The sequence below is a fragment of the Zymoseptoria tritici genome, chromosome 7, assembly GCF_000219625.1.
Source record: "Zymoseptoria tritici IPO323 chromosome 7, whole genome shotgun sequence".
Taxonomy (NCBI): Eukaryota; Fungi; Ascomycota; class Dothideomycetes; order Mycosphaerellales; family Mycosphaerellaceae; genus Zymoseptoria; species Zymoseptoria tritici.
In genome coordinates, this window is record NC_018212.1 from 188,688 (window position 1) to 216,472 (window position 27,785).

Below are 27,785 nucleotides of genomic sequence, written 5' to 3' on the forward strand. Positions count from 1 at the left end.
CCTGCTGTGACCACTGACCTCCACACCGTTTTCCTCTCTCTCTCTCTCTCTCTCCCATCCTGGTCCTTGTCATTTCGACCCTGTCCATCTCCTCGCTTCCCTGTCCCTGTCACCAAGCCACTTCTTCTTCTTCTTGTGCGACGAACGAGTGGATTGTGAGAGAAGGAAAGTGATCTCCACCACCACCACAAGCAACCCACGGCACAGCTTCCATTGCTACCACTCACACTCGCGACCTCCTCACTCTTGGGACTCGATTACCTTCACTTCCCTCCGCAGTCGCTACCGTACGGACCATCGCATTTGCATCGCAGTACCTGAACACCCATCGAACGTGTCGACCGTTGGAACCACCCCGCCGGGACTCGTCTATCTTGTCACATCGCATTCGATAGCCTGGCCAGCCATTTGTCTCACTGGTCGAGGTGAGAAGTTTCCCAATGTCTTGCCTGCTCATCCTTCCTCCATCCCACACCATACTAATCCTCATCGCATTGCAGTCACGACCTTCAAGCAGCAGCAGCAGCATCCTTCGTAATTACCTTACCCACGCTGTGCGACCTGACCTCCGCCGAGTCCTTCCCACGCGACACTTCTCCCACCGCCTTCCCTTCCAATCCCGACCCACCGACGATAGATTGACGTGCATGAGCAAGGGAGGCAGGCATACACGCAGAAAACATCATCCAGCAAGAACAACGCATACATACCGAGCATATCCTTGGGTCGATTTCGCAGCGTGCGAAACTCTCGCCGTCCAACCCTCCATACCGAGCCCATCCATTACCACGGACAGCTTCACGGAAGCTTCAGAGCTCTCTACCACACTCCTCGCCAGGAACGCACCACGATTTCGACACTCACGATCAATTGCGCACGCCTGCAATCTTGGTCAGCGATCGCGCTTTCGCCGAAATATATAATTCTCCTCCCTCCTGCACCTACCCGCGGCCTCGAATTTCTTTCACCATGCTTGGTCCTCCCACTCAGCAGCAACAACCACAGCCTCAGCAGCAGCAATCCTACCCACAGTATCAGAGTCAACCCCAGCATCCACAGTACGCACAGGAATCAAGACAGCAACATTCACAGCATCCGCAGCAGCAATACCCCAGCAGTTCTCGTCCGCAATCCGGCGAGATGAATCCATACCAGCAATACGCCAACAGCTACGGCCAGCAGCCGGGACAATACGCACAGAACCCGTCTCAACCACAACAGCATCCTCAGCAGCAGCAGCAAGGGCATCCTTCTCAGCAACATCAGCTTCAGCAAGCTCAGCGCGGCTACATTGGACATCAATTACCGCCATTGGGTCCTCCCATGGGTTCTGTCCCGCCGGTGAGAATATCCCCAGTCCGTGATATCCATTCACCCTAGCTGACAATCCCAGCCTCCCAGCTCATACATGCCCGGTCAGTCGATGCCTCCACAGCAAAGTCAACAACCACACGGCCCACCTTCAATCCGAACATCTCAACCCGCCGCTCCTCAAAAACCGAGAGACATGGCCTTCTCCTCCGCGCACAATGGCTACATCTACTCCCTCGAAGTCGTGCAACAACCACAACGTGCTCGCATGTGCGGTTTCGGAGACAAAGACCGACGGCCGATAACACCGCCTCCTTGTGTTCGACTGGTCATCGTCGACGAGAAGACTGGACGGGAGGTGGACATTGACAACTTTCCCTCCGACCCGTCATTCTTCCTCCTCCAATGCGACCTCTGGGCGGAGAACGCCGATCGCGAAGCCAATGTCGTCCGCGCGTCGAGCAACTCGCCAGCAGTGTCTATCAGTTCTGCTACTACGACCTCATACCCGCCTCCCGTGGAGAACGGACCGCGCCACATGCACGAGCAGCCGCACAGTATGTACATCGACAGCAACGGCACGCCGGTCTACTCCACCATGCCAGGTTATCCCATCCTGCACCGCACCGGATCTGGTGGTGGTGCATATGCTCAACCAGGTTATCCAGGAGCCTACTACCCGCAGATGGGAGGTCCACCTGTGCAATATATGCCTCCTCAAGCGGCTCAACCGGCCTCTGCCATGTATACCAGGAATCTGATTGGAAGCCTGACGGTCAATGCTGCGAAGCTGAATGACGATAACAAGAAGCCGGGATATTGGTTTGTGTTGCAGGACTTGAGCGTGCGGACGGAAGGATATTTCCGGTGAGTTTGCATCCACCTGAAGGACGACCGAGCACTGAGCTAACCTCGACTTTCACAGCCTCCGCATGGGATTCGTCGACATCTCCGCCCCACCCGCCCAACCGCCGCCCTCGACCACCAACGGCAGCGGCACCACCAACGGCGGCGTCAATCGCGGCAAAGCCCGCACGCTCGCATGGGTCTACAGCGCTCCGTTCCAAGTCTACTCGGCGAAAAAGTTTCCCGGTGTCATAGAGAGTACGCCGCTGAGCAAAGCTTTCGCGCAACAGGGGATCAAAATCCCGATTCGGAAGGATAATAAGGGGGATGAGGATGAGGGGTTGGGGGAGGAGTAGCACTCGGAGGTGAGGCGGCTGAGGAAGGAAAGGGAAAGGGAGAAGGAGGAGGCTAAGGCCGCATGAATGGTGCAAAGGGAGAAGATTGAGAGGTTGGATGCGGAGGAGGTGGAGTGGGAGAGAGGGCGGACGCATGAGATTGAAAGGGGGAGGATGGGTCTGGAGGAGGAGCATTGTTTGGATGTTCTTGAAGCTGAGAGGGAAAAGGACGGTTCTTCTTTTCGGGAGGCGCGTAGGGTGCAGGCTGCGAGGGAGGTGAGACAGTTGAGGATGAGGAAGGATTGAATCCAGGCGGAGCGGGAGAGGGTTATTAAAGTGGAGGAAGGAGAGGAGATGGAGGATGAGAGGAAGGATAGCGGGGGAGGTGTTGTGTATGCTTGTGATGATTATTGATGATGACTAGGATGGAGGGGAGTGGTATAGCAGTCCACCATTCATTGTGTGTGTTTCGTGTCGGTGGGACTGACGAGACGAGGAATACAGATTCTGTTCACTCATTGTATCTCCGTTTTGCCTTTGTAAGTGTGTGTAAAGGGGGATGGAGATGGGGGATGGGGACTTTGTATGTGAGTTCGGTTGAGTGCGGATTCATGGATGGATGGGTTTGAGGTGTGGTTTTTCGAGATGTCTCCTCAATCCCCTCTGGTTCTGAAGATGGGTTCTGGTGGAATTGTTCTTCGACATGGTCCCTACCTCGCTCTTAGGGCGTTGGGTGGGGGTCGGGCGGTCTCATCTAATCGATCTTCTGTCATTGCGTGGCGGCCCCCTGGCTGGCCTACAGTAGTATGGCTTTTTGGACTGTGCTATGAACGATGTGGTCCTCTCAAAGAGCGCGATGCTTCATTCTTCATGACCAAGAGCACTTCTCATCTCGAGCCCATCGTTTCCAGCAATCCATCAAACAAAACATGGCGAGCGCTTCGGAGCAGGCCATGTCATATTATGGTTGACAATCTGGGAGACAACAAGCCGGAGCGTCAAGAGTTGGACTTTTTGGACTTGGAATACAGCAGGACTGCAGCATACGGGAAGCGGTGTTTTACCCCGACAAATGAGTCGACGCCCGTATCGGATTAGAATTGACGATCCCTCGAGTCTGCGTTGATATGACAAGGTCCGCTGATGAGATGATGGGCCGTTGGTGAAGAATGCGAGATGGTTCTGGTGGTAGATATGGGCGATATCGTCGGTAGTCGGTGTGGTCTGTGTCCAACCGCTCAGAGCTATTCCTCGCCCTCCAGTACAACCTGGCGTTTCTTCTTCTTTTTCTTCTTCGTCTTTTCCTTGACTTCTGTGGTGCCATCTACCTCGTGATCAACTTGAGGGACAGCACCGGCAACTTCTCGATCGTCCTTGACCCGTTTCTTTTTCTTCTTGACTTTCTTCTCCGACCCATCGCCCTCCCCTTCTCCGCCGGCTTCGCCCTCCCCTTCAACAACAACCCGTCGTTCCTTCTTCTTTGTCTTTCTTCTGACGACCATCTCATTCGTCCCCTGTACCTCCTCCTCCCTCCTCTGCATCTCCAACCTCGCCCTCTCCACCTCCCTAATCGCTTTGGCCATGGCTTCCTCTTCTACAATTCTCCTTTCAAAGTCGAGTTTCCCTCCCCTGGGCTTCTCGTCGTCTTCGAGGGAAAGGGTAGAAAGCGCACTACTATCCAATTGAAGCAAGGACTTTTTCCCCACTCCTACCGCACTTTTACCCGCCATCCGATCAGGTCGACGTGTTGAGACTGGAGAGTCCTCCCCACCCACGGTCTCGTCGGCTGCGATTTCAAAAACTTTCCTCTCCTTTCTTTTCTTCTTCCTCCCCTCTTCTCCACCAGCCCTCCTCGGCGCGCTGTCAGCTATGTCGTCCAATTTCAATTCCATCACCGGGATATCATCCACATCCAACCCTTCATTCCCCTCCTTGAGAATACGATGTAGGGGTGTAGAGGTGCCGGACCCACCCCGCGAACGATCCGGGTCGATATAGTAGGGATCGTCGCGATTCCGTTCTTTTCTTTCGGCTTTTTTGCGGAGCAGAGCGTCGCGGTCGATGTGGTCGTCTATGCCCGCGTCTGACTGGTAGGACGAGGAGCGGGCGGCTGGGTCGAGGAGGTCGGCGGCGGGGCGGAGGGAGGAAGAGGTCGTATTGGAAGAGGTGAAGCGGGTGGGTTTCTCGTGGTAGAATTTGTAGACTTCATTCGTGTCCTCGTCTTCGGCCGTGGCGTCGGTATCATAGTCTGCTTGGCTGAGGATGAAGTGCAGGTCCGGGTTGATAGGTGTATCAAGGTCGAGGTCCTCCGGGATGGGGACTTTGCGCACAGCGGACGCGGCGACGGGATTGAGCTCGCCGGTCGCGGCGGCGGAAAAGAGGGAGGGAATGGCTTGAGTGAGGAGGAGGGGTGGTTCGGCGTAGTCTCCCGGGTGTGAGGGGAGAGTTTGGTTGGAGACTGCTTCGTCGGCTAAGCGCATGAGGTCGAGGAATTCGACGGCTCGTTCTTGTACTTCCAGCGCGGGGTGGAGGGTGAGGGGTTCGAAGAAGTGGATGGCGCGGGCGATGAGGAGGGCGGTGGTGTCTTTGCGGTTGATGGACCAGGAAGTGTCGGCGGAGGATGTTAGTGCTGTGAAAATTTTGGGTATTGCTTCGAGGTAGCTTGTTAGGGTCTCGGCGGGGAGGTGAGCGTTTGACTCATCGAGGAGGGAGGTCATGACGGCGTCCGGGTTGGGGAGAAGAAGGGCGTATTCGCCGGCGATGAAGGCGGCGGATGTCAACACGCCTTGTCCGCTGCTGGTGCTGCCTTCAGGGAAGAGCTCAGCTCGAAGGTCTAGCATTAGCAGAGACTGGGCGGCTGCTGCTGCTTCGGGTCGCACGGCCTTTACTCTGACTGCGACGTTCAGCAATTCCGCGCCAATGGCGTCGGCGACACTGCTCTGGTCTTTGACCGACGAGCCAAATTTCCCTGCCGAAGAAGACGATGGACATTGCTTGACCAGCTCCACCAACACGCCGATGTACCACTCGAAATCACTCATATTCGCATACGTCTCCGCGGAGCACATTTCGAGAATCCTCTCAATGACCGAAGTGCGGTAGTCATCTGGTAATGGCGGTGCTTGTTTCGACTTCTGCTCCCTCGCTCTGATCGCGGCCTGCGCATCTGCGTCGTCGTCGTCCGCCATGGGGATAATGCCATCATGAAGTCCACGATCGTTCTCCGGCTCATCCGCTGCAGAAGCCTTGCCTGCTGTTCGAAGCTGCCGTAGTAGTCTCTCCACCACAGTCTGCAGATTGCTCGCATTCACCATTCCAACCACAAGATCAAGCGCTCGAGTACGGATGGAGATGTCGGCGTCGTCGATGCACTCGAGAATGACATCTTGGTGTTGAGAGACCAGATCCGCGTGCGAACTTGTGATCTTGACGAAAGCCAGCAACGCCACATATCGAAGATTTGGATCTCCGGCCATTATCAGCATCCCTCGTAGCTTGTTCACGCACAATCGTGCAATCTCGTCGCCTTGTGTGGTTCCTTCTGCCGCCTCCATGATTCCGCCTTGGATGATACCGTTGATGCATTCGTACAACAAACTCATCGCAGGCGTGGTCTTGATGAGTTCTGTCAGTGGTGGAAGCAGCTTCTTCACCAGTCGCGGCTCTAGTGGCGTCAACACCGAGAACAGTTTGATAATCTTGATCGCCATCCAGTTGTTGTTCCCAGACTTCAACAACTCAAACAGCCGCGGTGCAAGAGGAAGGAAGTCGTTCGGTCTCCTCCATCCCAGCTCACACACGACATTCACAATCGCCGCAGTCACACTTGGATCCTCGTCCTCATCCAGCAGTCTCTCTTTGATCTTGGGCCAAGCCGGCCGCAGTGTCTCCGGATATACCAACGCCAGGCGGTACAACGTGACAATCGTCTTCTTCCTAATCGCCGGCATAGAATGTGACAACCTCGGCAGCAAATCCGTCAACAGCGAATTCGCCATACTCGGATTCACCACATGCGGAATCGTAGCCAACGGCAATCCAATCGTAGCCTTATCCGCCGAATTCAAGTCCTTCTTCAGCAGATTTTCCGCCAACATCAACACCTCCGTATCCGGCCGGAAACTCTGCACAGCCGCCAAGTATCCCACTCTCTTTTGCAAGTACTTCCCCGAAGACATGACTTCCAGCACGTTGAACGAAGCCCAGGACATGTCGTGGCCGAACATTTCGAGGTAGACCAGTTTCAGCAGAGCCGTGGCTTTGGCGTCCATGTCTTGGGATCGAATCTCTTTGCGGCATTCGCGGAGGCATTCGGCGATGTACTCGCGCTCGGTGCCTTTGCGGGCACGCAGGCCGCGGATGAGCTGGTAGATGTCCTTTTCGAACATTTTGGCGGAGGTGGTGAGCTTGAGGATTCGAGTCGGGCGCCTATGAGAACGGCAGAGAGATCAAGTCGTTCGGTTCGCACAGCTCTTCTTGTTCTCTAGATTGTGATCGCATGGTGGTTCCTGGCGAAGAGGTTGGGCTATCGCAAGGCAGACATCATAGAATCGTGGGATCGCGGTGAGGCACAAGGGTTCTGAGAGGATTGTCGGAGTCAGTCGAATCTGCGATAGTCACGAATGGAGCTGTCAGAGAACTGCCCAAGATCTGGTCTGCCTGCAGTGACGGAATCGAGGACGATGATGGTTGTGTTTTGGAGGTGAGGTCCGGAGGCAGTCCCGCCAACCCGCTATCGACTTCGGTCGATCAGTGCTCGCGTGCGCGGGGCAAATCAATCCTTCTTGACCACGACATCAACCGCCATCAAAACTCTAACAACCATCTTCATGCGAGACACAGGTATTCATGGAATCGAGAAAGACCGCGCAGAGGAACTTCGATTCTACAGTATCATCTGTGCTGAAAGGTTTGAATACGACTGAGATGTGCAAAGGAGCGCGAGGACAATGGAAGAGAGCAAGAAAGCGAATTACAGCATCACGAAGACCAACTCGGCCGAAGACGAAGATCTTACGAGATGGCGACTTGCGTCTTCTCCCGAAGACGCACTTCCTGCCTATCATCAGACGCCACGCTCCTGGCACCACTTATCGACCTCCTATCGCGCTTGTCAGCATACTCGAACCGGACGGTGTGCAGATCGTCAAGTAACATACCTTCCTGAGCTTCGCGTCCTGCTCGTAGACATTTTCCATCATCTCATTCACCGTCTTGCCCAACCCCTCTCTCTCCTTGACAACAACACTCTCCCAGACCTCTCTCATCAATCCCATAACCGCGAACAGCTGATTCGGCAGCCACGTCACGATTGGACTTCCCCCCGTCGCAGTCGGATGAGCCGTGCGACGAATGATGTACTCCCGAGCAAAAAGCCAATGACGCCAGCGGAAGCTGCGAACATGCTCCAGTAAGCGGAGATACAACACCTTGGTATGCAAGTCTTTCATACAGTACTCCTGCACTCCAACCTCTTCCGCTTTCTCACGCACGTATGCGAGGAAGTCACGATGAGGTTTCGGACGGTAGTTACGGAAGTCCTTGAGAATCTCAGTCAGAGGATTGGCTGGCATGGGGATCTGCAGCAGCGAGTCGAGGAGCGGGATGATAGCGTCGTTGGCACCCGACTCTCCGCGGAACGACATTGGCCGGTTGTCCGTGTTCACACCTTCGTAGACGACGCCGTGGGGGAACATGGACTGGTTGGTGATGCCGAAGATGAAGGTTCGGTAGGACAGGTACTCGGCGGGTTTGGAGTGGGACCACATCGACTCCATGCTGTCTTCAATGACACGCATGGTGGACAGCATGAGCTCGAAAGCGTCGACGATGGGGCCGGTGTCCGAACCTGCGGCGACGGAGTCGAGCAGCGAGACGGCGCCGGTGATGAGACCGCCGGTGTGCTTCACCATGTCGACGTGGGTCAACACGAAGCCAGCTTCGGAAGAGGATGGGTCAAGACCACGTTCGAAGGCACGGATCATGCGCAGATTGGAATAAGCCGTGGCGCCGATGGAAGCGTCTTCGAAGCGGTAGTTGAAGAGACTGTAAGCAGCGGCGTACGCCATGAAGGGAGGGATGTCGAGGCTAGGAAGTTCACATCAGCAAGTGTATTTGACAAACGGACACATTCAACTCACAGCTTCGCAGTCCTGACCAACGGACGAGCAATGCAAGCAGGCAAGACCTGACGGCCAAGTCCATACCCCTCGAGCCCTTTATTCCATCGCTCCCAGCATGGTTCCAACAAGTACGCCGACGCAAGGAAAGCATAGTCACGGAAGATGGCCGTCACCATGACGAGATCCGGCTTCCCGTCAGGAGCGACGAGCTTGTCAATCTCATCCGTCAGGTCAGCCAGGGGCTTGACCTCATCGACGGTCGGACCGAGCTGGTACGATGCGAGCAGACCTGGAGTACCGTCAAGCTTGACGATAGGCATCTCATCGCAGAGCTTCGTCAGAGCTTTGTATGCTGGTGGAAGTTCGACGATGGGAGTTTGGAAGGGCATGAAGCCCGTGTGGGTGGTGATGGTGAAGGGGTCGAGGGAGGATGGGAGCACGGCTGGGTCGGCGTCGATGTGTGGGAAGACATGCTTGGTGTCTGTTGCGGAGACAAAGGTAAGCTGATGATGGTCCATGGTCTTGCTGCGAAGACGAGATGGCCTTACCAGTTGGTCTGACCTCTGCATCATGGTCGATGCCGCTGCTCAGGTAAGGAGACATGGTGTCTGGCTGGACAAGACACTGCACAAGGTCAGTACCGAGAGATCCGACAACGGCGATATGGTACTGACCGTCCTCTAACAGAAGTATATCGACCGCGAGTACGTCTACCCCCAAGAGCAAGAAGAGTAGTCGATACGAAGAATAGATCAAACAAGTCTTGGCAATCACGTGTGATTCCACGAACAAAGGCCAACGATCACAAGCAAAGTTGGAATTTTTCGAATTTGGAGAAGAAAAGGGAATCAAGTTCGAGCTGGCGGAAAGCGAGCGTATATACCTTCGAGGCCGGTTTGGTTCCGGCCTCGAGGAAGTGTCCTTTATCATCGAGAAATCAAAAGGGCGACGCTGATTGGTCTGGCCGGAATTTCCGCCGGCCAGGGAGATGGGGCTTCGACTTCGCGGATTTTTGGAGGTAGGGGATAGTTTTGACAGAACTTGGGGACTGAGCGGATGAGGGACTTGAGTGCAAGAGTGTTTCCAGGGCATTATTTGGGTTGTGGGTGAGGTATTCATCGTCGCTGTGAATCTGCACTAGGGCCAAGTTGTGGATTGGCGTGAAGAAAGCATGTACCGAGAACGACCAGAGAAGGTAAGGCAGATTTTGGAGAGCTTGCGATCTCTCTGCTAGAACGGGAGACAACATAGCAACATTTGTCGTGCTCGGATGGCTCGATTGCTCCTGCAGCGAGCGTGGTCAGTCCGATTCTCCAAGACCATCCGAATATCTTCTGCCACAAATCTGGCCATTCCTGCGGTCGAATACAAGGCGCGGCTGGCGTGCTGGAGCGGTATCGCGATGTTGGACTGTTAATGTAGAACAGCCTCGGATTTAACATATGCGGACGAATTGGTTGAACTGAAGCACGAGCTCCGTGGACATCAAGGTGGAAGTCAGACCTGACATCTCGTGTATTTTGCGATTTTTACTCAACTTTGTCACTAACTGCACTTGATGGAGAAGCTCCATTTCGAACCTGAGACTTCGGTCGAGGACTCTGGTACGATGATCTCTTGACGAGATCATTCATTGCCAACGCAGATGTGGGCTTGAGAGGTCCATTCCGCTGAGAGGTGCTCGGGTTGCACCTCAGCACAAGAGCCAATAAACAATTTCGATCCGGAGCAACAGCCCTCACCATTTCGATCGCTAGACGCTGCGATATGGCGATTATTGATGATGGATGATGGCAAGATGATGTTGGCGGAGGGTGCACGAAAGGGAAGAGCTCTCGCGCCTCGGCTGATCATCGTAACCCTAAGCAGGACGAGAACCGTGGAAACAGGACATCAATTGCAGACTTCAACCATCATCTCCATCCTTCATCGTTCACCTTGAGCGCCAGGGCTGAATGCGCATCAAATTCGACAAGACCGCTCATTGACTGCCATAACCTCTGCGATGGCATCTAAGCAACCCAAGCCCGTTGTCTCGCGGGTCACCTCATGTCTCTGCCAATCGGTTCGAATCGAGATCACTGGAGAAGACAAAGGTGCTGTGCTGGTGAGTGTGAACTCTCATGGATTACTGTAGGCACTGCTGACGAGAACAACGCAGTGTCACTGCAATAACTGCAAGCAAACAGGCGGTAGTGCTTTCATGCACAACCATCGCTTCATGAAAACGCAACTCAACGTTGTCAAGGGAAAGGAACTGCTAAGAGAATATGCGGACAACAACACCAAGAGTGGAAACACTGTATCCCGCCGCTTTTGCAGCAAATGCGTGAGTCTCGCTCGATTCAATGTTGGATGGTTGAATTGGACTGATAGATGTTAGGGTTCGCCGCTGTATTTGACCAACTCAGCGTTCAAGGGGTTCGCTGCGGTGATGGCTTCATCGATGGAAGGGTACAAGCAGCAACCGTTCATGGAGCTCTTCGGCGAGGACAAGTACCCCTGGATAGGTGAAGTGGCTTCGAAGAAAGCGAAGCTGTGAAGGATGCTACGATGCATGCTGTGTACTTTGATTCGTGTGCGTTGCAAATGAAGTCAACATGCCCAGCGCATTATGCGTCATTCACAACCTTCTTGACTCTCTCGAGATCAAGTACGCCCTTTCGTCCCCAACCTTTCTGGCCAGCAGCTACACTGGGTCGAAAGTCCTCATACATATGGAAAGCCCGGCCGTTCAGCTCATCTTCCTTACCTTTCCAAGACTTCAAAGCCTCCTCGAAGGCCGCTTTAGCCTTCTCGTAGCTCTCCGGTCCATACTTCTTCTTCAGAGCTTCTTCGTCACTCTTCTTAGGCTTCTCTCCTACCATCGCCTGTCCATCTTCGTCAAGATGTAGATTGAAGCCCATGACGTCGACATCTTCCAATTTCGCATCACTTTTCTGCCGTTCCTGTTTCTTCTCTGCGGCTTCGTCAGGATCGGGTTTCTGTATCTTCCCGATGGAGCGACCTTTGGAAATGGCGGTGATGGTGCTGATGGCGCCGCCTATGCTCAGACAAGTGGACCAAGAAAGAGAGGGATGGAGAACATGTGCTACAGAGCTTGCCCAGAGTTCCAGAACGGGAGCGCGATTGATGGTGATGGAGGTTTCGTCGTCACTGGAGCCTTTTGCGGTGTCTTTCGTCGACTGTTTCACCTCACTGCTGGAATCTTTCCTTTGCTTCTTCGCGGTTGGCTTTTGTGTATCGGTTGCTTTACGTTTGGTGGCCGGCTTGGAGACGTCTTTTGATGGCGCGTCTTTCTTCGCAACGCCTGATGACTGACTTCTTGTTGTTGGCATTGTGATCGTTTGGTGCTCTATCAAATCAATAGTTTGTCGATGGCATGGGCTATCCATGTGGCTCGATGGTCCTTCCTTCCATCGGACGCTCATGACTAAGCGGATCTGAAGCGCGACGTCAGTTCAGGAGCAGCTCGCGAAGGAACAATTCATTCGCCAGAAGTCACCGCCTTCTTGCGCGCATGTTGGAGCCTCGAACATGAAGCTGTACGTCTTCACGACCGACAAAACCTCAACAGTCCACGAAAAATGCTGAACAAAATCTACAGCACAACTCGCGCAACGCGGCGCAATGCCCTCGAGAAGCTCGCGGCGCTGGCAGCTCAGAGCACCTCAACGGAGGACGACGATCGCGACATCAAGAGACTGTTTGATTTGAGTAAGAGCCACGCTGAGAGCAGGACAGACGGGACGGTCAACGGCGAAAGCACGGTCAAGACATCTTCGATACCCATGAGCGTGCGAGAGTCGGAAGTCTTAACAGCACTGTGCAAGGCAGCTCCGGTAGTACAAACGACAAAGGATGCTGAAAGTCTGTTGCAACAACTGGTGCCGTACGTGTCGGAGGCACATCAACAAGTGTTCGCTGTCACTCCACTACACCAACCCCTTCCACCATGGGAAACACTGAGCTACGACCTCACAACGGCCGTGCTGGCTTTGGGGTTGAACCACCCGTCGCTTCGGGAAGAGTCATGGACGTGCATCAGGAGAACCGTAGACGAATTGGCCTCCAGCGCAGACAATACAGAATGGCCCAAATCCTCAGAGGAAGGTACAGTTGAACTCGAACTGAACAAGCAAACGTTTCGCGTCATACAGCTTCATGTATCCCTGGTCGGATTCTTCCACGCCGTGGCAAAGTATGTGCGAGTATGGTCGCCTGAGCAGCGAACGACGCTGGTCCCACAATTGAGGCGCATCCTTTCGGAAAAGTTCATGGTTTCACTGGAGGGAGGCCTGTCCGCAATCAGGAACACAAGCAATTCTTCCCGCCTTGTCAAAGACTGGAAGCGTTGGATCCGACACTATACTGCGAAGGGTAAGCCGCTGGGCGCCATGCTTCTGCAGCAGGCGTTTATGAACGTCGTGGAGGAGAGCGTATTGGCGTTGATTCCACTGCCCGAGCCGGTACCGGGGACGGCCCTCCTCGACATGCTGCTCACCCAGAGCACGATAAGCAAAGGCCAGGCGCAGTCGGACGGCTTCGTTGGCAGTCTCAGCGACGTCATCAGTGATGAGATGGAATTGCTCGAAGCTGATGCCGACTACTTGAAGCTCGGCTCTGAGTGGCAGCAACGACTAGCACGCGAGGTGAAGTGCAGCGTACTACGAAGCTTCCTTTGCTGCTGTATATTGGAAGGCGAGACACCACACACAGATGTGCTTTTAGCATGGCTTGAGTCGATCACCGTGGATCCGATGCAGATGGTGGATGACGAGCTGGCGAAGACCGTCTTGAAGGGCATGGCCATTCTCGCTGGGATCTCAAGCACTGTAGCCTTCGCTCTGGCCAGGTCTCTGCCTCGACTCATCGTTCGCGGGAAGATGTCGCCGACCACCGCTACCGTGGCCTGCGAATGCCTCGCACGAGTCTTGAAGCTTGTACCGCAAGAGCTGGCCATCAGTACCGTGTACAGCTTGGGTAACATCCTCAGCTCTGGCTCGCAGAATGGAGAGACGTACAGATCGGCGCTATTCGACAGCACGCTCAGCATAGGAAACGAGTCCCAGGGTTTACAATTTTCGACGCAGCAGAACATCGGAAGCTCAATCTCTCTGGTCATTAGCGACGAGGAAGAAGCCTCTGCCGTGTACTCTACGGTCGTTCAAGCCGTTGTGGCGGTCGCCGTGGCTCGCAGCGAGGTCCAACTGACAGCGCTGGTCATATCCATGCTTGTGCAGAAAATTGGTAGAATCAATGAAGCAGTGGATGCGCGGATTATTGTCGAAACTTCAGCCTTGGGGCTTTGCGGAGGGCCCAATGAACTCAAGGGTCTGCTGCGTTTCTACGCCCGTGTTGGTAGCGAAGCGCTCGTCCAAAACAGTACGTCCATCTCGGCGGCTGTGACGGAAGGTCGATTGCGGCTTTCGACTTGGATCAAGAAGGACTCGCCCTTCTTCGAGCCGTACCTTGCTCATCTGCTGGGTATGTGTGTGAGTAGCGGAGACACTGCCGGTGAGCGGACCATCGATGTGGCGCTTGCTTCGAAGACAATAGCGCAATTGTTCCGTCCCATGGCCATCCTCGCCTCCCACGACATCAGCCGTAAGCCTCATCTGGAGGACGAAGACGAGATCCTGGCACTCGGTCGGGACGCTTGGTTCAACATCGCCGTTCATGGATTTACGCTGAACGCCCCGTCGACGAAGGAACATCTCGAGGATCTCCAGACTCTAGCGCTGTACAGCTTACCTCTGGTGGATGAAGCTCGTGTCGACATGCCTGACAGCAGCATTGATCTCAACCCGGTCTTGCGACGAGGAGCTCATTCCCATCAGCACGATCATCAAAAACAATCTCTCATCCGCGCATTGCCATCGTGCGAGCATGACATCAAGAGTCTGAGCTATTCCGAGTCTGTCTTTCTGAACGCAGCGCTGCTTGTCTCGACCTTGCGAGCGCAAGGCGGAGACTGTACGGCTGTGTTGCCTTACTTCCTCGAGAACAAGGTCAAGACCACTGCGTTGGGCAAGTGCATGCTGGCAGTAGCCAGCCACAGCGTAGATGTCTATCTGAGGGTGGCACTGTCAGGACAACGTCAAGAGTTCGCGGCGCCACAGATTGCGACTCAGCTTGCAGCCTTTTTCGAAGGATGCTGCCATCGCATTTCGAAAGTTCAGCAGGCTGCCATTGCTTCGTGCAATCGAATCATCAGCGTGGTCCCGTCCGCCCTTTGCCAGAAGGCCTCGCTGTTTGCCCTGCTGGAACTTCTTTCGCTGATGTGGAAGAGCTGCCTCGACACAGAGACGGATGAATACGGCTGGCGATCGCAGTACAGCTCTGTAAAGGGCAATGTCTCGATCCAGCTTTCGGATGATGTTCAACACCGCCAGTCAACACTTGCATCGTTGCATCAAAATGCTCGTGTTTGGGTCCACAAAGCCATTGATGTGGCTCCTCTTGACGTCAAAGGTCATCTTCAAGCATACCTGGAAGATTACGAAGATGACGGCTCGTATGGTCATATTGCGCTCGGGCGATCGTTTGCTGTGGAAATGGGATCGGTCGTGCCCAGCACTGATCAACGATTGACCAGTCTTGATGCGCAGCGCAATCTCAATGTCACGACTGCATCCGATTTCGTGGCTCAGTATACCACACGCCAAGAATATCGGCATCTGGACGCGAGACTGGAGACCGACGAAGAATGGGCACTCATCGACTACAGCGGCAAGGCTCTTCCTGCGCTGATGAGCGACGACGATCCCGTGCATCGAGAAGCCGCAGAGCTGAAGACCTTGTCCCGACAACTGCGAGGCCGTGTGCCCATCCCGTTCACCAAAGTCCGCGAAACACTTCGCGATGCCGCTGGGATGCTCAGCAGAAGCGCCTCCAACCATGTGGTACTCATACAAGATCTGGTCGGCATACCTTTCATCATCTTCACCAAGCATAGCATCAATCTCGGCATCTCGCTCTGGCTGGGCATCATCAAAGAGAACCCAAGTCTCGAATCGAGAGTCCTGGTCGAAGTCGCCGCTGGCTGGGAGGCTTCCGTGCGATCGAAACGAGGTTTCTTCTCGACCTCTCTGCAGCATCTGGACCCCTTCTATGTTAAGGAAGAATTCGCACCTTCCAACTGGGACGCCATCAAGCGACGCGAGCAGGCCACGCATAATCTCATCAGCCCGCACTTACGGCTGACGCACTTCTTGTCAAGCCACTTTAGTGCGTCGAGATTGACGTCTCCCTCTGTCGAGCGGATCTACAACCGTCTCATGCGCATCACATTACTGTCGATGAAGCATGCCGTCTCGCAACCTCTTGCACGAGAAGTGCACTTTCACGTCGTCCTACTGGCCCTCAAAGTGCTCAAGTACTCCACTCATATCAGCTCCCCCTCGCAGTGGAGACTAAAGGATGCGATCCTATCCGGAGGACTATCTTGGTTCGCCACTGCGCCCAAGTACTCGTATGGCAGCAATCGATTGCAGATGAGAGCGGAGAAGAAGCTTCTGATGGATGTGTCTGCTACCATTGACGATCTGGGTGGCGTCGGAGAGAAGGCCACAAAGGCCCTGCCTTCACTTCGGCAAAAGGCAGCACTTCTCTCACAACTCCTCACTCATGAGATCGGCCGTCTGACCGTGTGGATCGCACCACTGGCTCAGGAGCCCAAAAGTATTGCGCCGGGCCACAACGAACTCAACAGCCAAGAGACGACCATCTCTGCTCTTCTGCAAACTGCATGGGACGAAGACCCAAGGATCGCTGTTCAGCTCACCAAGCGCTATTCGACTACAAATAAGCTTGCCCAGGATGTTCGACGATTCCTTGTCAAGGAACCACAGAAAGCGATCCACGAGCCCGACGCCTTGTACATCCTCCTTGGACCTTCTCTGCCCTCTGACTTGCAACCTCAGTTGAGGTATCTGCTTTACTGGGCTCCGATCAACCCAATGGCAGCGGTGACCTACTTTCTCCCAGCCTATGGGAACCATCCTTTCGTCATTCAGTACGCCGTACGTGCCGTCGAGAGCCACCACGTGGATGTGAACTTCTTCTACGTCCCGCAAATCGTACAGACATTACGCTACGATGCGCTCGGATATGTGGAGAGGTACATCATCGAGACAGCGACATTCTCGCAGCTCTTCGCCCATCAGATCATCTGGAACATCAAAGCAAACGCCTACAAAGACGAGGAGTCTCAGATCCCGGACCCTGCCAAACCGGTGCTGGACCGTGTCATGGATTCGCTTATCGACAGCTTTTCATCGGAAGACAAGCACTTTTACGAGCGCGAATTCGACTTCTTCGGCAAGGTGACGGGTATATCCGGCACACTGAAACCTTTCATCAAGCGACCGAAACCAGAGAAGAAGCAGAAGATCGAGGAAGAACTTCGCAAGATTCAGGTCGACGTGGGCGTGTATCTTCCTTCCAATCCCGACGGCGTAGTCATAGGCATCGACCGCAAGTCCGGCAAACCACTGCAAAGTCATGCCAAAGCTCCATACATGGCGACATTCCGAATTCGGAAAGAGGAGGGTGAAGCGGACACGAATCCGACGCCCAGCTCGCAGAATGGCATCGTCGCCAAACGCCGCACCTACGAGGTCTGGCAGTCGGCCATCTTCAAAGTCGGCGACGATTGCCGCCAAGATGTGCTCGCACTGCAGCTTATTGCCGCGTTTCGCGGGATCTTCAACAATGTCGGCCTCGATGTGTACGTCTTCCCATATCGCGTGACCGCCACGGCGCCCGGATGCGGCGTCATTGACGTGCTGCCCAATTCCATCTCCCGAGATATGCTCGGGCGCGAAGCCGTCAACGGGTTATACGAGTACTTTGTCTCAAAGTACGGCTACGAGGACTCGATCCGGTTTCAGGAAGCTCGAGGAAACTTTATCAAATCCATGGCCGCTTACTCCATCATTTCCTACCTCCTACAGTTCAAAGATCGCCACAACGGCAACATCATGGTTGACGACGCCGGCCACATCTTGCACATTGATTTCGGATTCTGTTTCGACATTGCCCCAGGCGGTGTGAAATTCGAGCGGGCGCCTTTCAAACTCACGCCTGAAATGGTGGCTGTCATGGGCGGTTCGAGTTCCGCTCCGGCGTTTAAGGTCTTCGAGGAATTGTGTATCAAGGCGTTCCTGGCGGCACGGCAACATGTCGAGCAGCTGTCGCATATCGTGAGCACGATGCTGGACTCGGGCCTGCCGTGCTTCAAGCCGGCCACTATTCAGCACTTCCGGGAGAGGTTCGTGTTGGAGAAGAGTGATCGCGAAGCCGCCGAGTTCGTGAGAAAGTTGGTGCATTGGAGCGAGAGGAGTTATAGCACCGCGGTGTACGACTACTTCCAGTTGTTGACGAATGGAATTCCTTACTAGGGGATGGATGGGCCGTGTCGAGGGTGGCAAGGAGCTAAATAATGTCTATTCAATTCACATCGGCTGCAAAAGATCGTAGACACATGCATTCCCAGAGACGGTAAAACCGCGCCACTCTGGCTTCCTAGTTGTCGCAACGACCCCACACCATTAGAGCGGACAAGGAAAGACAGAATTGGTCTAAAGCGAAGGATGGCCAGTCATCAAGCGTACGTGGAGGCAGCGTAGGCAGCGATGATAACCCCGGCAGCTTTTGAGGACGACTTGACTGCAATCACAATGCCCTGTGCAGCGCGAAAGCACGCGCGATGGCTGCCGATAGCTTCATCGGAGGTAGGCGCAACTCCAGGCCTCAGTTGGACTCTTCCCTTGCAACTGGACCGTCGGGTTCTAGCCGCAGATCTCTCCAGTACGAGGTAAAGTAAGCGAGGGCGTACGCCGATGGCTGGCGCCGATCGAGGGCGCCAGACGAAGTTCCTCAGATCGAGTAAATCAGACAGGATTCTCCAGGTCGAAGTTAACGCTACCCAAGGCGTCGTCGATGGCGGCATTGTTCCCTTGTAAGCAAGCCGTCCAGTTCTGGCCTCGCGTCTCCAGCACGTCGTGGTATAGGTCGAGCGTCGACGCCGATGACTGCCCCCAGAACGAGTTTCGCAGACGAAGTCGCTGGCGACAACCAATGCCGCGGTGGCGGAGGAGATTGCGTAGGTCCATGCATGGTCATCGACCTCACGCCATGCGGCGATTCGGGCACCACCTGTCGAATGGAAAAAATGTGCTGAGCCTTTCAGTTCCTGGACGTTCCAATTCCGGACATAGAGCTCGAAGCTCGTACGTGATCTCCTCTTCACGGCCTCGATCATCCGCGTACTCTCACGCCGACGGCATTCCGATTCGTCCCGATGAGATTGGCCGTCCTGGGATCCGACTTTCATTGATGTTCTGTCTGGCAGCGATTACTTGGACGCCATTGGGAACCTCGTTGCTAGATTGCTCGGCGCGGGATCACCACTTTCGCTACAGTCTTGTCTCGCATCCGTTTCGTTGTCGTCCTTTGTGTTTTCTCAAAAGTTGGTTCGAAGCAAGACTCATACTCAATGGCTTGAGGTGATCGTCCGTGGGCAAGATGGGAGAGAAGACGGCGGAATGCAACATTGCGTCTTCTTCAATTGCACCTGTTTTCTGACAGTTCATCCGTCGTACTTCTCTTAGGCGATCGTGAGTTTCGAAACGATACTCCTGTGAAAGCCGTGGCATCTCATCCGCTATTCTCGTCGTGCCGGCGCGCAGGTACTCTAATGCTTGACGTCCCGTCGCTCATCGTATGCCTGCATGGACAAATTCGTTCTTGGCCGACCCAGCGCTCATCGTATGTCTGCTAGGAGGCACTCAGTTTGGCCTACCTTGGTCCTCCACAATCTGTATCCCCGACCATAGATATACGTGCCATTGGAGTCTCTTGGTCAATTGTGCGCCTGCCATTTGTTTCGTAACTACCCTTCGTTGTCGGGTGGTGACAGTCAGTTTTGCACTGCCAGTTTAGCAGACCTCTTGGCATCCTGAGTCTACTCTCGTCGTCGAGGCTGAATTGCGCTTTCCTACAATGACAGAGCTCGCTTGTGAATTGCTTGCGGGATACCGACTTCTCAGAGTCGGCCGTTGTCGTGTTCAGCTCACTGTCGTCCGTGGAGACGTAAAAGCTCGAATGAAGACCTTTGGACCGGCTCCGGCTGTACTCCGGCAGCAAAAATTGAGCAGATGTGATCAGAAATGCCATGACAGCGCGTAGTATTGATCACCGGGTCATGTCTGAAATAATCATCGGTCACAACGAGAGTGTGCAGCTCGTTCGTGTCATAAGGTATGCAGCAAGTCCTGCTCTTCACATGCAAAGGACGAGGCTCGGAGTACACGAGATCGACAGCGCTTCAGGAACATGCTTTGCGTGGAAGCCAACCTCACGTTAGCCATCTGTGCACGATTTGGAATCCGTCCATTGAAGAGTGCTGTCCTGGGCCGTGCCGAGAGTGTGCGGAACTCGCACAGAGCTAAGAAGGAGATGTGCCTCGAAGAGGAAGGTGCTGTGCTAAGTTCCCGCGGTTCGACTTTCACTCTGGTTGAGTAGGAGGGAAGTCTTGGCCTTGAAGAGTGGTTCGGGGCATAACGATGGCTGTCGGTACCAGTTTTAGGATCTCTAGCAGTGGCTGAGGTGGTATAATGATCTTTCGAGTCGGAGTTTGCTCAACGTGATGAGGCATTTTCTGGTCATGGAGAGAAGCCCGAGCTCGGACAACGAGTTCTCTGCGAGCAGCGACGCTGGCCTGGTAGATGAATGTGCGTCGCTTCATCGTACACAACTCACTGATTCTGTTAGAAGTGCAGGCTCGGAGTACCCCAGAGCGCCTGCATCTTGGTGGGAGAGCAGCCACGTTAGAAGGCACGCCCTCAAACCCACTCCATTGTCGGTCCGGCTGTCCGGACCAGTCCATATACAGCTCCAGTTCTTCATGGCTGCAGAACACGCTGGTCGAGCAGCCTTGCAAAACGGCCCGATGTGGCATCGATATTCCGAAGCGTGGCTTGCATGTGATGGTGGTCATCAAGAAACGCTGATTCGATGCGCTCGTACCTGACGAGGTGATGAGAAATAGGACGAAAGACGACTCCAGACCTGTGGGAAATAGTGCGATATTGCGGAGTGGCCGTAAACTCAAAGAACGCCGCCAGGTCCGGGGATCCTGAACCGCGCTGAAGCAGCGAGGGAATCCTTGTGGCGGTGCCTTGCTTCGTCTATGTAACGGAGTTGGCGCCGTCGGTGTGGCTTACAACGATAATCGACACAAGGAATATCATATCAGATTTGTTGTATAGTCTTGCGACAGAAAGCGTGTATTCCTCCTAGAGCGAGAAGAACGTCGTAGTGGAGGCCGACGAAGCGGAGCCGAGCCAAGCTTCCATCCTGCAGGAGTGAAGAAATCCGAGAACATCGATCGATATGGGGAGTTGCAGGTCGTGTGCCCGGCTGAGCCTATTCTGTGAGATGCTTGACGGTGCTGATGCTGTCGTACAACCACCGGAGATCGCGAGGGTGTGGTCGACAGGCATTTGCGCATGCTTTCCTTCGGGCAGGGGGCAGCTGGTCTCAATGTGTGGCGTTTGACAGATCGTTTCTTTGCGATCGACGGGTATACGACGCAAGAGTGATGTTACCAAAGGAGGGATACTTTAGTACTGTAGCACAAGGAGGACAAGCAAGCAAGCTGCTTTGCCTACGCGACACACACAGCTCGTGAGCAACAAGATCAACGTGACAATAGTCGCCAAAGTTCGACATCAGCCGCTCCATGGAACACATCCGGGCAGCAGCAGGGATACCTCTGCCAACTGCACTGCCGGAGTTATTCCACGATAATAGCTTCGGACTGCACGCCGTCGTTCGCCTCCACGCCCTTGCGCTGTTGTGAATACGCAGCTGCCGTCGCCATCGCACAATGGCCATTCGCCAGCTAGAAGTGCCCTAGCTGCACGCATCCCGGTCTTCGGGTGGCGAACCTGTCTTGGGTCTTGCTGGAGAAACCCTCGCTACTGCTGCCACGCGCGCAATCACACCGACACCGCCACAGCACATGCCATTTGCGCACATTGGACACGCGCGATCCGGGACTTCTTTGCAACCCAATGTGAAGTGCGGCCACGCCTATGCGTGACTCTGCCCTGCCCTGTGGACCCAAGCGGTGGCAAATCCAGTCATGCAAGAGCGATCCCGTTGAGCTTCCGACATTGTCAGCCGTAGGCGTAATCCAAAAGAGGACCATGCGTCCTTCCAGCTCTGATGCCTCGCCTAGACATCCTTTGCTCCGGAGCTCGGAGGACGATGAGGTCTCATTGGATCTGCGATCGTCTGTCCGGTACCGCAAAGCAAGGCATGTCAAAGCCTCCCTTCAACGATCCCACTCTTCGGGCTTTCCGACACGGCAAATAGTTGGCCAAGAGAGGGTTGTGGTCGTTAGTGCGGCGTGGGTGCGTGCTTGCGAAATGCACTACTTCTAGGTACCCGCTGCGTGGTTCCGCCGGCTGCCATGGACGGAGCTTCAAATGGCCCACCCCGCCAAATTCCTAGTTTTGCGAATTCGCAGAATTAAACACTCTGTAGACTGTCGCCTTTTCGTATAGCGCGGCGCCCGACTGCCGGTCGCAGGCTCCCTAGGTCGCCGCGAGCTTTTACATAGTTTGGCCTACCTTCTAAACTTAGTTGTAATTGTAATAGAAATACATTAATTACCTCGTAAAGTTGTTGTAGCTTGCGTTCCTCTATCGTAGAAGTTAGAAACTTAAACTTCGAACTTTAAATTCTAAACGAGGTTGTAAGGATCGCAACAACGAGGATAGTACTATAAAAGCAACTTTTATCTTAGTTTTTAAAGATGCGATGTATGTAAATAGCTTTGTGTTATATATTATAGGCAGAAGAAACATACGAGGCTCTATTCTACGTATTGTAGACGTCGATCTCGCTGCCGTTTCCAAAAATCCAGGAATTTGGCGGGGTGGGCCATTTGAACCTCCGTACCATGCCATGCTCCCAGTGTGGCGTATATGTCTACCACTGTTCATATTAATACACTACTACTAGGTTCAGGTGTCGCTACATGACATGCTGACCCTGAACGTCTACCTTTTCCCCAAGCTGCGTTTATTACAGCGTGGGAGGTTCCGATCTTGACTGTCCCGAACCCCATTCTGACCTGTCATACTCTGCCTTTCCTTGTCCTGTTTCTCAGCTCGGCACCTCTGCACTGCGCACGGCATCTGTTCGTGAGGACTGCCCCTTCCGGTGGGTCAATCTGTCTCTTGTTCTAGATCGTGCTTCGTCTTGCGCCGCACCTTGCCATCGTTTCCCCAGCCGTCGTCTCGGACATCATCACTGATCAAATCAGCTGGCCGCTGCCCACTCACCACTGCTCTATGTCCGTTACTTCAGGCTCGCCACTCGCAATCGACTGACGATACCGTCCTGCAGCACTGCTTGATCACTTTTGAGCGTCCGCGGCCCTTTCGTTCAACCCGGCGTCCACTTCTGTCTTTACCAAACGAGCCAATACCCAGACATTCAGACACTCCAGACATCATGGCCGACGAAAATGATACAACACCCTCCGCTGGTCTCGGGCCCTCGCAGCAGCACCACCAGACACATCCCCGCCAGCACCAACAGCATTTCCCAATCCAATCACAACAAACGTAAGCCCCTAATCGACAGCGGCCCATGTCGCAACCGGCTGACTGATCATAGTCCGCCTTTCCAATCTCAATTGGGACATCTGTCCCAGCAGCAGCAGCAGCCTCAAAATTACGGACAACATGTACAGCAATCATTCGACTTGTCGCTTCTTGCGGGAGCACTTCCACATGGCGGACGAGCTTACCAAGATCCCTCGGCCAACCTTTACTCGAGCATGCAGTACGTCTCTCAACGCGGACCTCAATTCATGGATCCCGCCTCGTTGGCCAGAGCACAGCAACAGCAGTATCTAGGAGCTCAGTTCGCTGCGGGACAGACCATGCAGCACCCACAAGCGTACCAACTGCAGCAACACGCGCAGTATTCCCCGATCGATCCTTACGGGTATGGCATGAGTCCACCACAATTCTCCTCGATCGATCCTCGCTATGCTCCACAGTTCACGCCGATGCTGCAAGGCATGCCGGGCATGCCGACCGATATGTGTAAGACCAGCGTCGACACGGCACTGCATTCATCCACTGACCTCCTCACAGCCCAGTTCGCACGCCGACCATCAGCGGACAACGCGCCGATCCCAAACTTCCCACGCGGACCACCTCGCAAGCCAAAGCAATCCGGACATGCTCTTTGGGTTGGTAACCTTCCACCGGCAGCAAAAGTTACTGATCTCAAAGATCACTTCTCCCGCGACGCGACGAGCGACATCGAGAGTGTTTTCCTCATCGCCAAATCGAACTGCGCTTTCGTCAACTACCGCACCGAAGCAGCGTGTGTCGCCGCCATGACGCGATTCCACGATTCCCGCTTCCATGGCGTACGTCTCGTCTGCCGTCTTCGACGTGGCGCCGCAGCATCGTCTACAACACCCGCAAACGATCCGCTCTCTCCTTCAACGTCAGGCACGTTATCTGTCACTCCCGAGGCAGGTCCAACGCCTGAAGCAACGACTCCCGATCCTACTCCTTCCGAAGATCTCCTCAGCCCAACGATCGCCCGTTCACGATCCAGCAATAGTGCCGACAATACATCTCCTTCTACCACCGAGTCTTCATCTGGACCACCTCCAGCTTCTGACACCAAAGTTCCCGAAAAGTACTTCATCGTCAAGTCGCTAACCGCTCAGGACCTTGAAGCGTCCGTACGGAACGGCATCTGGGCAACCCAATCGCATAACGAAGAGATCCTCAATCGGGCATACGAGCAAGCAGATAATGTTTACCTCATATTTTCAGCCAACAAGTCCGGCGAATACTTTGGCTACGCGCGCATGGCGAGTCAGATCAGCGGCGAGGCGGTGCGCATGAACGAGGCGCCTTCTTCGGCCGAACGAGAAGGATCAGCTGCCACAGCCTCAGCAGATCCGAGCGTGTCGCCACAATCCATTCCTACACCTGCCACAGCCACCGCACCCAAAGGACGCATCATAGACGACTCTGCACGCGGAACGATCTTCTGGGAAGCAGAGCACAGCGAAGAGGGCGATGAGACACAGCGGGACAACGAGTCGCCAACCGGAGCAGGAGCAACAGCCGGACAGAACTGGGGCCGACAATTTCAAATCGAGTGGATGTCCACGAACCGACTACCTTTCTACCGCACGAGAGGGTTGAGGAACCCATGGAACGCGAGTCGCGAGGTGAAGATCGCGAGGGATGGCACGGAGTTGGAGCCGGGCGTTGGGAGAAAGTTGGTTGGAATGTTTGCGAGAGGTGGAGGAGGCCAAGCTCAGGGACCGGCGCAGACCGGACAGCAGGTGCCGCAGATGCCTCAGGGAACTATGATGGGTATGCCTCAGATCGTTGGAATGCCTCAGGCAGGGATGGGAGGATATCGATGAGTTGGGCGGAATTGAGAGTCGCTGGAGGCGTCGTCGTGGAATATGGTGGGCTCGGAGAGAGTTGATGAGAGGAACTTGATGCGAGACGCGTACGAGGGACTCTTGGGCATGGAAAAGGGATCATTGTGAAGGCATGCGAACTGGAAGAGCTTGGATTGTTTACGATGGGTGGATGCACACGACGCACACGGCATGCGAAACGACGCTTTTACCCGTTCCTTGCGAACCATTGTACTACGAGCATCTGGACGAGTTTCTGAAGTGGCAAGAGTGGGACGACAAAAGATGGGCCCGATATTGCTTCGCGGCCGTTGAACTGCCTGTCAGGAGCAGAAGATTTAGCAAAGCGGATAAATCATGTACGATGAAGAGCGTCCGAAGCTTGCCGACAGGCTCAGGAGAAGTGTCCCCTTTGCCTGACTCGCGACGGTATTGTGCAAGTTCTTGCCAACCCAGAACGGCACGCGACATTGATCAGAACATGCACATCGGCTCCGGGGAACACCTCGGCGTCTTCTCATGTTTCATCAACCATCCGTTCATGATGCAACATCAACGACACAGAACACTTCTTGATCCGCAATAGCTCCACCTCTCGAAAAGTGAAACGCCAAACACAGGGCAGAAAGAACGCCTCGGTCAGGGGCCAAAGTCTATCAATGGGGGCCAAAAAGTCAACCCGACCTTCGGGACCCTTCAAATTGTGGCTGTGCCGGCCCATCAATTCGGCTATAACCCCGTTTTCGGCGGCGTCAATATTCGAGGGGTCATGGATCAAATTTTGAAGCGGCAGTGGAGCCGAGGAGAAGGACTACCCAAGATGCAGTACAACGACATGTCTCCCATATCCCGCTACATTGCGGCAGCGGGCGTGGTGCCGACGGCTGCAATGGCTGCATCTCCGGACAAGCCAAGCAGGCAGAATAACAATATGGCGCCTGGACCGCATGATTGGAGCGGCTGGGCAAACAGCCTGAATTGAACCCTGCCCTTGCCAACTGCCGGTGGCATCGCGTCGCTCATCGGCAACGCAGGGTGAGATGAAGGTCGACTTGCATACAAAAATGTCGGTCGGGAAACGGAGACTGCTCCATTGAGGTGCTTCCAAGGCTGATCATCAATATGTGCTTTCGAAGCGGGTGAGGTGGAGTGGAGACAGAAGCTCCCCAGCTTGAGCTTGTGACGCAATGCGGTTGTGCGGGTAAGAGCTTCTGTTCCGTCCTCATGCCACAATTGCCATTGAACCTCACTCCAACTTCTCCCCAAGAATCAATCATCGACAATTGTCTCAGCACATCATGTCTTCCAACCTCAAGCCTCTCGTCCTCCACGCTCACGGCACAGGTCCCAACCCGTACAAGATCGCAGCCGCCCTCGAGTTCCTTGACCTTCCTTACGAGGTCAAGCTCTGGCAATTCGGCGATGCAGCCAACGGTGTCAAGGGACCGGAGTTCCTGAAGATCAACGAGAATGGCCGTGTTCCTGCTTTGGAGGACCCAAACACTGGCGTTACCAGCTGGGAGAGCGGTGCCGTGATGAACTACTTGCTGCGAGTGTACGACAAAGAGAACAAGCTCGGTCCGCGTGGAAACTCCGAGCAGGATCGTGTGGACTTTGAGAAGTGGGAGTACTTCCTCTTGAGCACATTGGGACCGATGATGGGTATGTGATCGTCTGGCGTCTAAACCATCGTGGGACTGCAATAGCTTACATTTCTCAGGCCAAGTCAACTGGTTCCGCCACTACCACTCCTCCAAGAACGAGGACGCTTTGAAGCGCTTCGAAGAGCAAGCATACCGCTGCTTCGGCGTCATCGACGCTCAGATCAAGAAGACTGGCGACAAATTCATCCTGCCTGGCTCGACTCCCACTGCGGTTGACCTTCATGTGTATTCGTGGGTTTATCAGCACAGCTACGCCGGCTTGAGCATGGACAATTACCCGAGCACGAAGAAGTGGTTGGAGAACGTCTCGGCGCTGAAGGAGATCAAGGCGGCCTACGAGAAGGTGCCGAAGGGCAAGGAGATGTAGGAGGCGGCGGAAGTTCAGCGGTCAGTAGAATCATTGCACGAATGAAAAGCAAACCTTTTTCATATTCACTTACCTTATTCGGGACGGTCCGCCTCCGTGACGACCCAGATCTTTCGTGACTTTCGTGGAAGTCCCGCTCCAGTCTCCGATCTACATCATGCACTTCATAAGTTCTCGCAGCCTCATTTCGTTCTTTGCCTCTTCATCAACATCTCGCAGGTCAGAAAGATTGCCGCACGTGCAGCTCGCAAAGTGTGGGTATTCGAAATGGCGCCCAACCTTCCGCACACCGACAGTCCGCATCGGCACATTGCGAGAAAGCAACAGCAAGCGCAGTCTGGTGTCTTGAAGCCACGAAGACGGATTTCTACCATCCAGACGTCTGCTCAACTTGAAGATCTGGTGCAGGCAGGAACTATGGAGAAGGAGAACTCGTTACAGAACTCCCCGGCGGCAAGAGGAGGGCCAGAGGATATCGCGCATGATCCGAGCTCCTCGCTGCACGACATGGAGAGCAAGATCGACACTCAGTAAGCCTCATTCCGTGTGCAACCCTCACAACTGAAGCTAACATATTCCGCAAGGTCTACCACACCACCAGACAAAGGTCTTCTTGGCTTACCACTCGAGCTACAGAATCGCATCTACCTTCTG

General features: G+C 54.4%; 8 protein-coding genes across 8 annotated transcripts; 5 read left to right on the forward strand and 3 right to left on the reverse strand.

Moving 5' to 3' along the window:
• Nucleotides 1–1,507: 1,507 nt before the first annotated feature.
• On the forward strand, nucleotides 1,508–2,513 carry MYCGRDRAFT_86705 (uncharacterized protein; the record flags this gene model as incomplete). The annotated part of the gene is made up of 2 exons (XM_003850526.1): nucleotides 1,508–2,178; nucleotides 2,237–2,513. The coding sequence occupies 2 exons, from the start codon at nucleotides 1,508–1,510 to the stop codon at nucleotides 2,511–2,513; spliced, it is 948 nt and encodes a 315-aa protein (XP_003850574.1).
• Nucleotides 2,514–3,925: 1,412 nt separating this feature from the next.
• On the reverse strand, nucleotides 3,926–6,877 carry MYCGRDRAFT_10502 (uncharacterized protein; the record flags this gene model as incomplete). Its single annotated transcript, XM_003851250.1, has 1 exon — nucleotides 3,926–6,877. A coding segment is annotated over one exon (2,952 nt), but the record flags the coding sequence as incomplete, so codon positions are not given.
• Nucleotides 6,878–7,557: 680 nt separating this feature from the next.
• MYCGRDRAFT_73635 (uncharacterized protein) lies at nucleotides 7,558–9,519 on the reverse strand (the record flags this gene model as incomplete). The annotated part of the gene is made up of 5 exons (XM_003851249.1): nucleotides 7,558–7,593; nucleotides 7,652–8,579; nucleotides 8,633–9,095; nucleotides 9,163–9,238; nucleotides 9,289–9,519. 4 exons carry the CDS (start codon nucleotides 9,215–9,217, stop codon nucleotides 7,558–7,560), a joined length of 1,482 nt encoding a protein of 493 aa, XP_003851297.1.
• A 721-nt stretch (nucleotides 9,520–10,240) lies between these two features.
• MYCGRDRAFT_86707 (uncharacterized protein) lies at nucleotides 10,241–10,468 on the reverse strand (the record flags this gene model as incomplete). Its single annotated transcript, XM_003851248.1, has 1 exon — nucleotides 10,241–10,468. The coding sequence occupies one exon, from the start codon at nucleotides 10,466–10,468 to the stop codon at nucleotides 10,241–10,243; it is 228 nt and encodes a 75-aa protein (XP_003851296.1).
• Nucleotides 10,469–10,661: 193 nt separating this feature from the next.
• MYCGRDRAFT_30937 (uncharacterized protein) lies at nucleotides 10,662–11,132 on the forward strand (the record flags this gene model as incomplete). The annotated part of the gene is made up of 3 exons (XM_003850527.1): nucleotides 10,662–10,721; nucleotides 10,776–10,943; nucleotides 10,998–11,132. Coding segments are annotated over 3 exons (363 nt in total), but the record flags the coding sequence as incomplete, so codon positions are not given.
• Nucleotides 11,133–12,405: 1,273 nt separating this feature from the next.
• MgStt4 (phosphatidylinositol-4-kinase) lies at nucleotides 12,406–18,018 on the forward strand (the record flags this gene model as incomplete). The annotated part of the gene is made up of 1 exon (XM_003850528.1): nucleotides 12,406–18,018. The coding sequence occupies one exon, from the start codon at nucleotides 12,406–12,408 to the stop codon at nucleotides 18,016–18,018; it is 5,613 nt and encodes a 1,870-aa protein (XP_003850576.1).
• Nucleotides 18,019–23,741: 5,723 nt separating this feature from the next.
• Nucleotides 23,742–25,100, forward strand: MYCGRDRAFT_45630 (uncharacterized protein; the record flags this gene model as incomplete). The annotated part of the gene is made up of 2 exons (XM_003850529.1): nucleotides 23,742–24,276; nucleotides 24,331–25,100. 2 exons carry the CDS (start codon nucleotides 23,742–23,744, stop codon nucleotides 25,098–25,100), a joined length of 1,305 nt encoding a protein of 434 aa, XP_003850577.1.
• Nucleotides 25,101–26,360: 1,260 nt separating this feature from the next.
• MYCGRDRAFT_100643 (uncharacterized protein) lies at nucleotides 26,361–27,198 on the forward strand (the record flags this gene model as incomplete). The annotated part of the gene is made up of 2 exons (XM_003850530.1): nucleotides 26,361–26,762; nucleotides 26,821–27,198. The coding sequence occupies 2 exons, from the start codon at nucleotides 26,399–26,401 to the stop codon at nucleotides 27,129–27,131; spliced, it is 675 nt and encodes a 224-aa protein (XP_003850578.1).
• Between the last annotated feature and the right edge of the window lie 587 nt (nucleotides 27,199–27,785).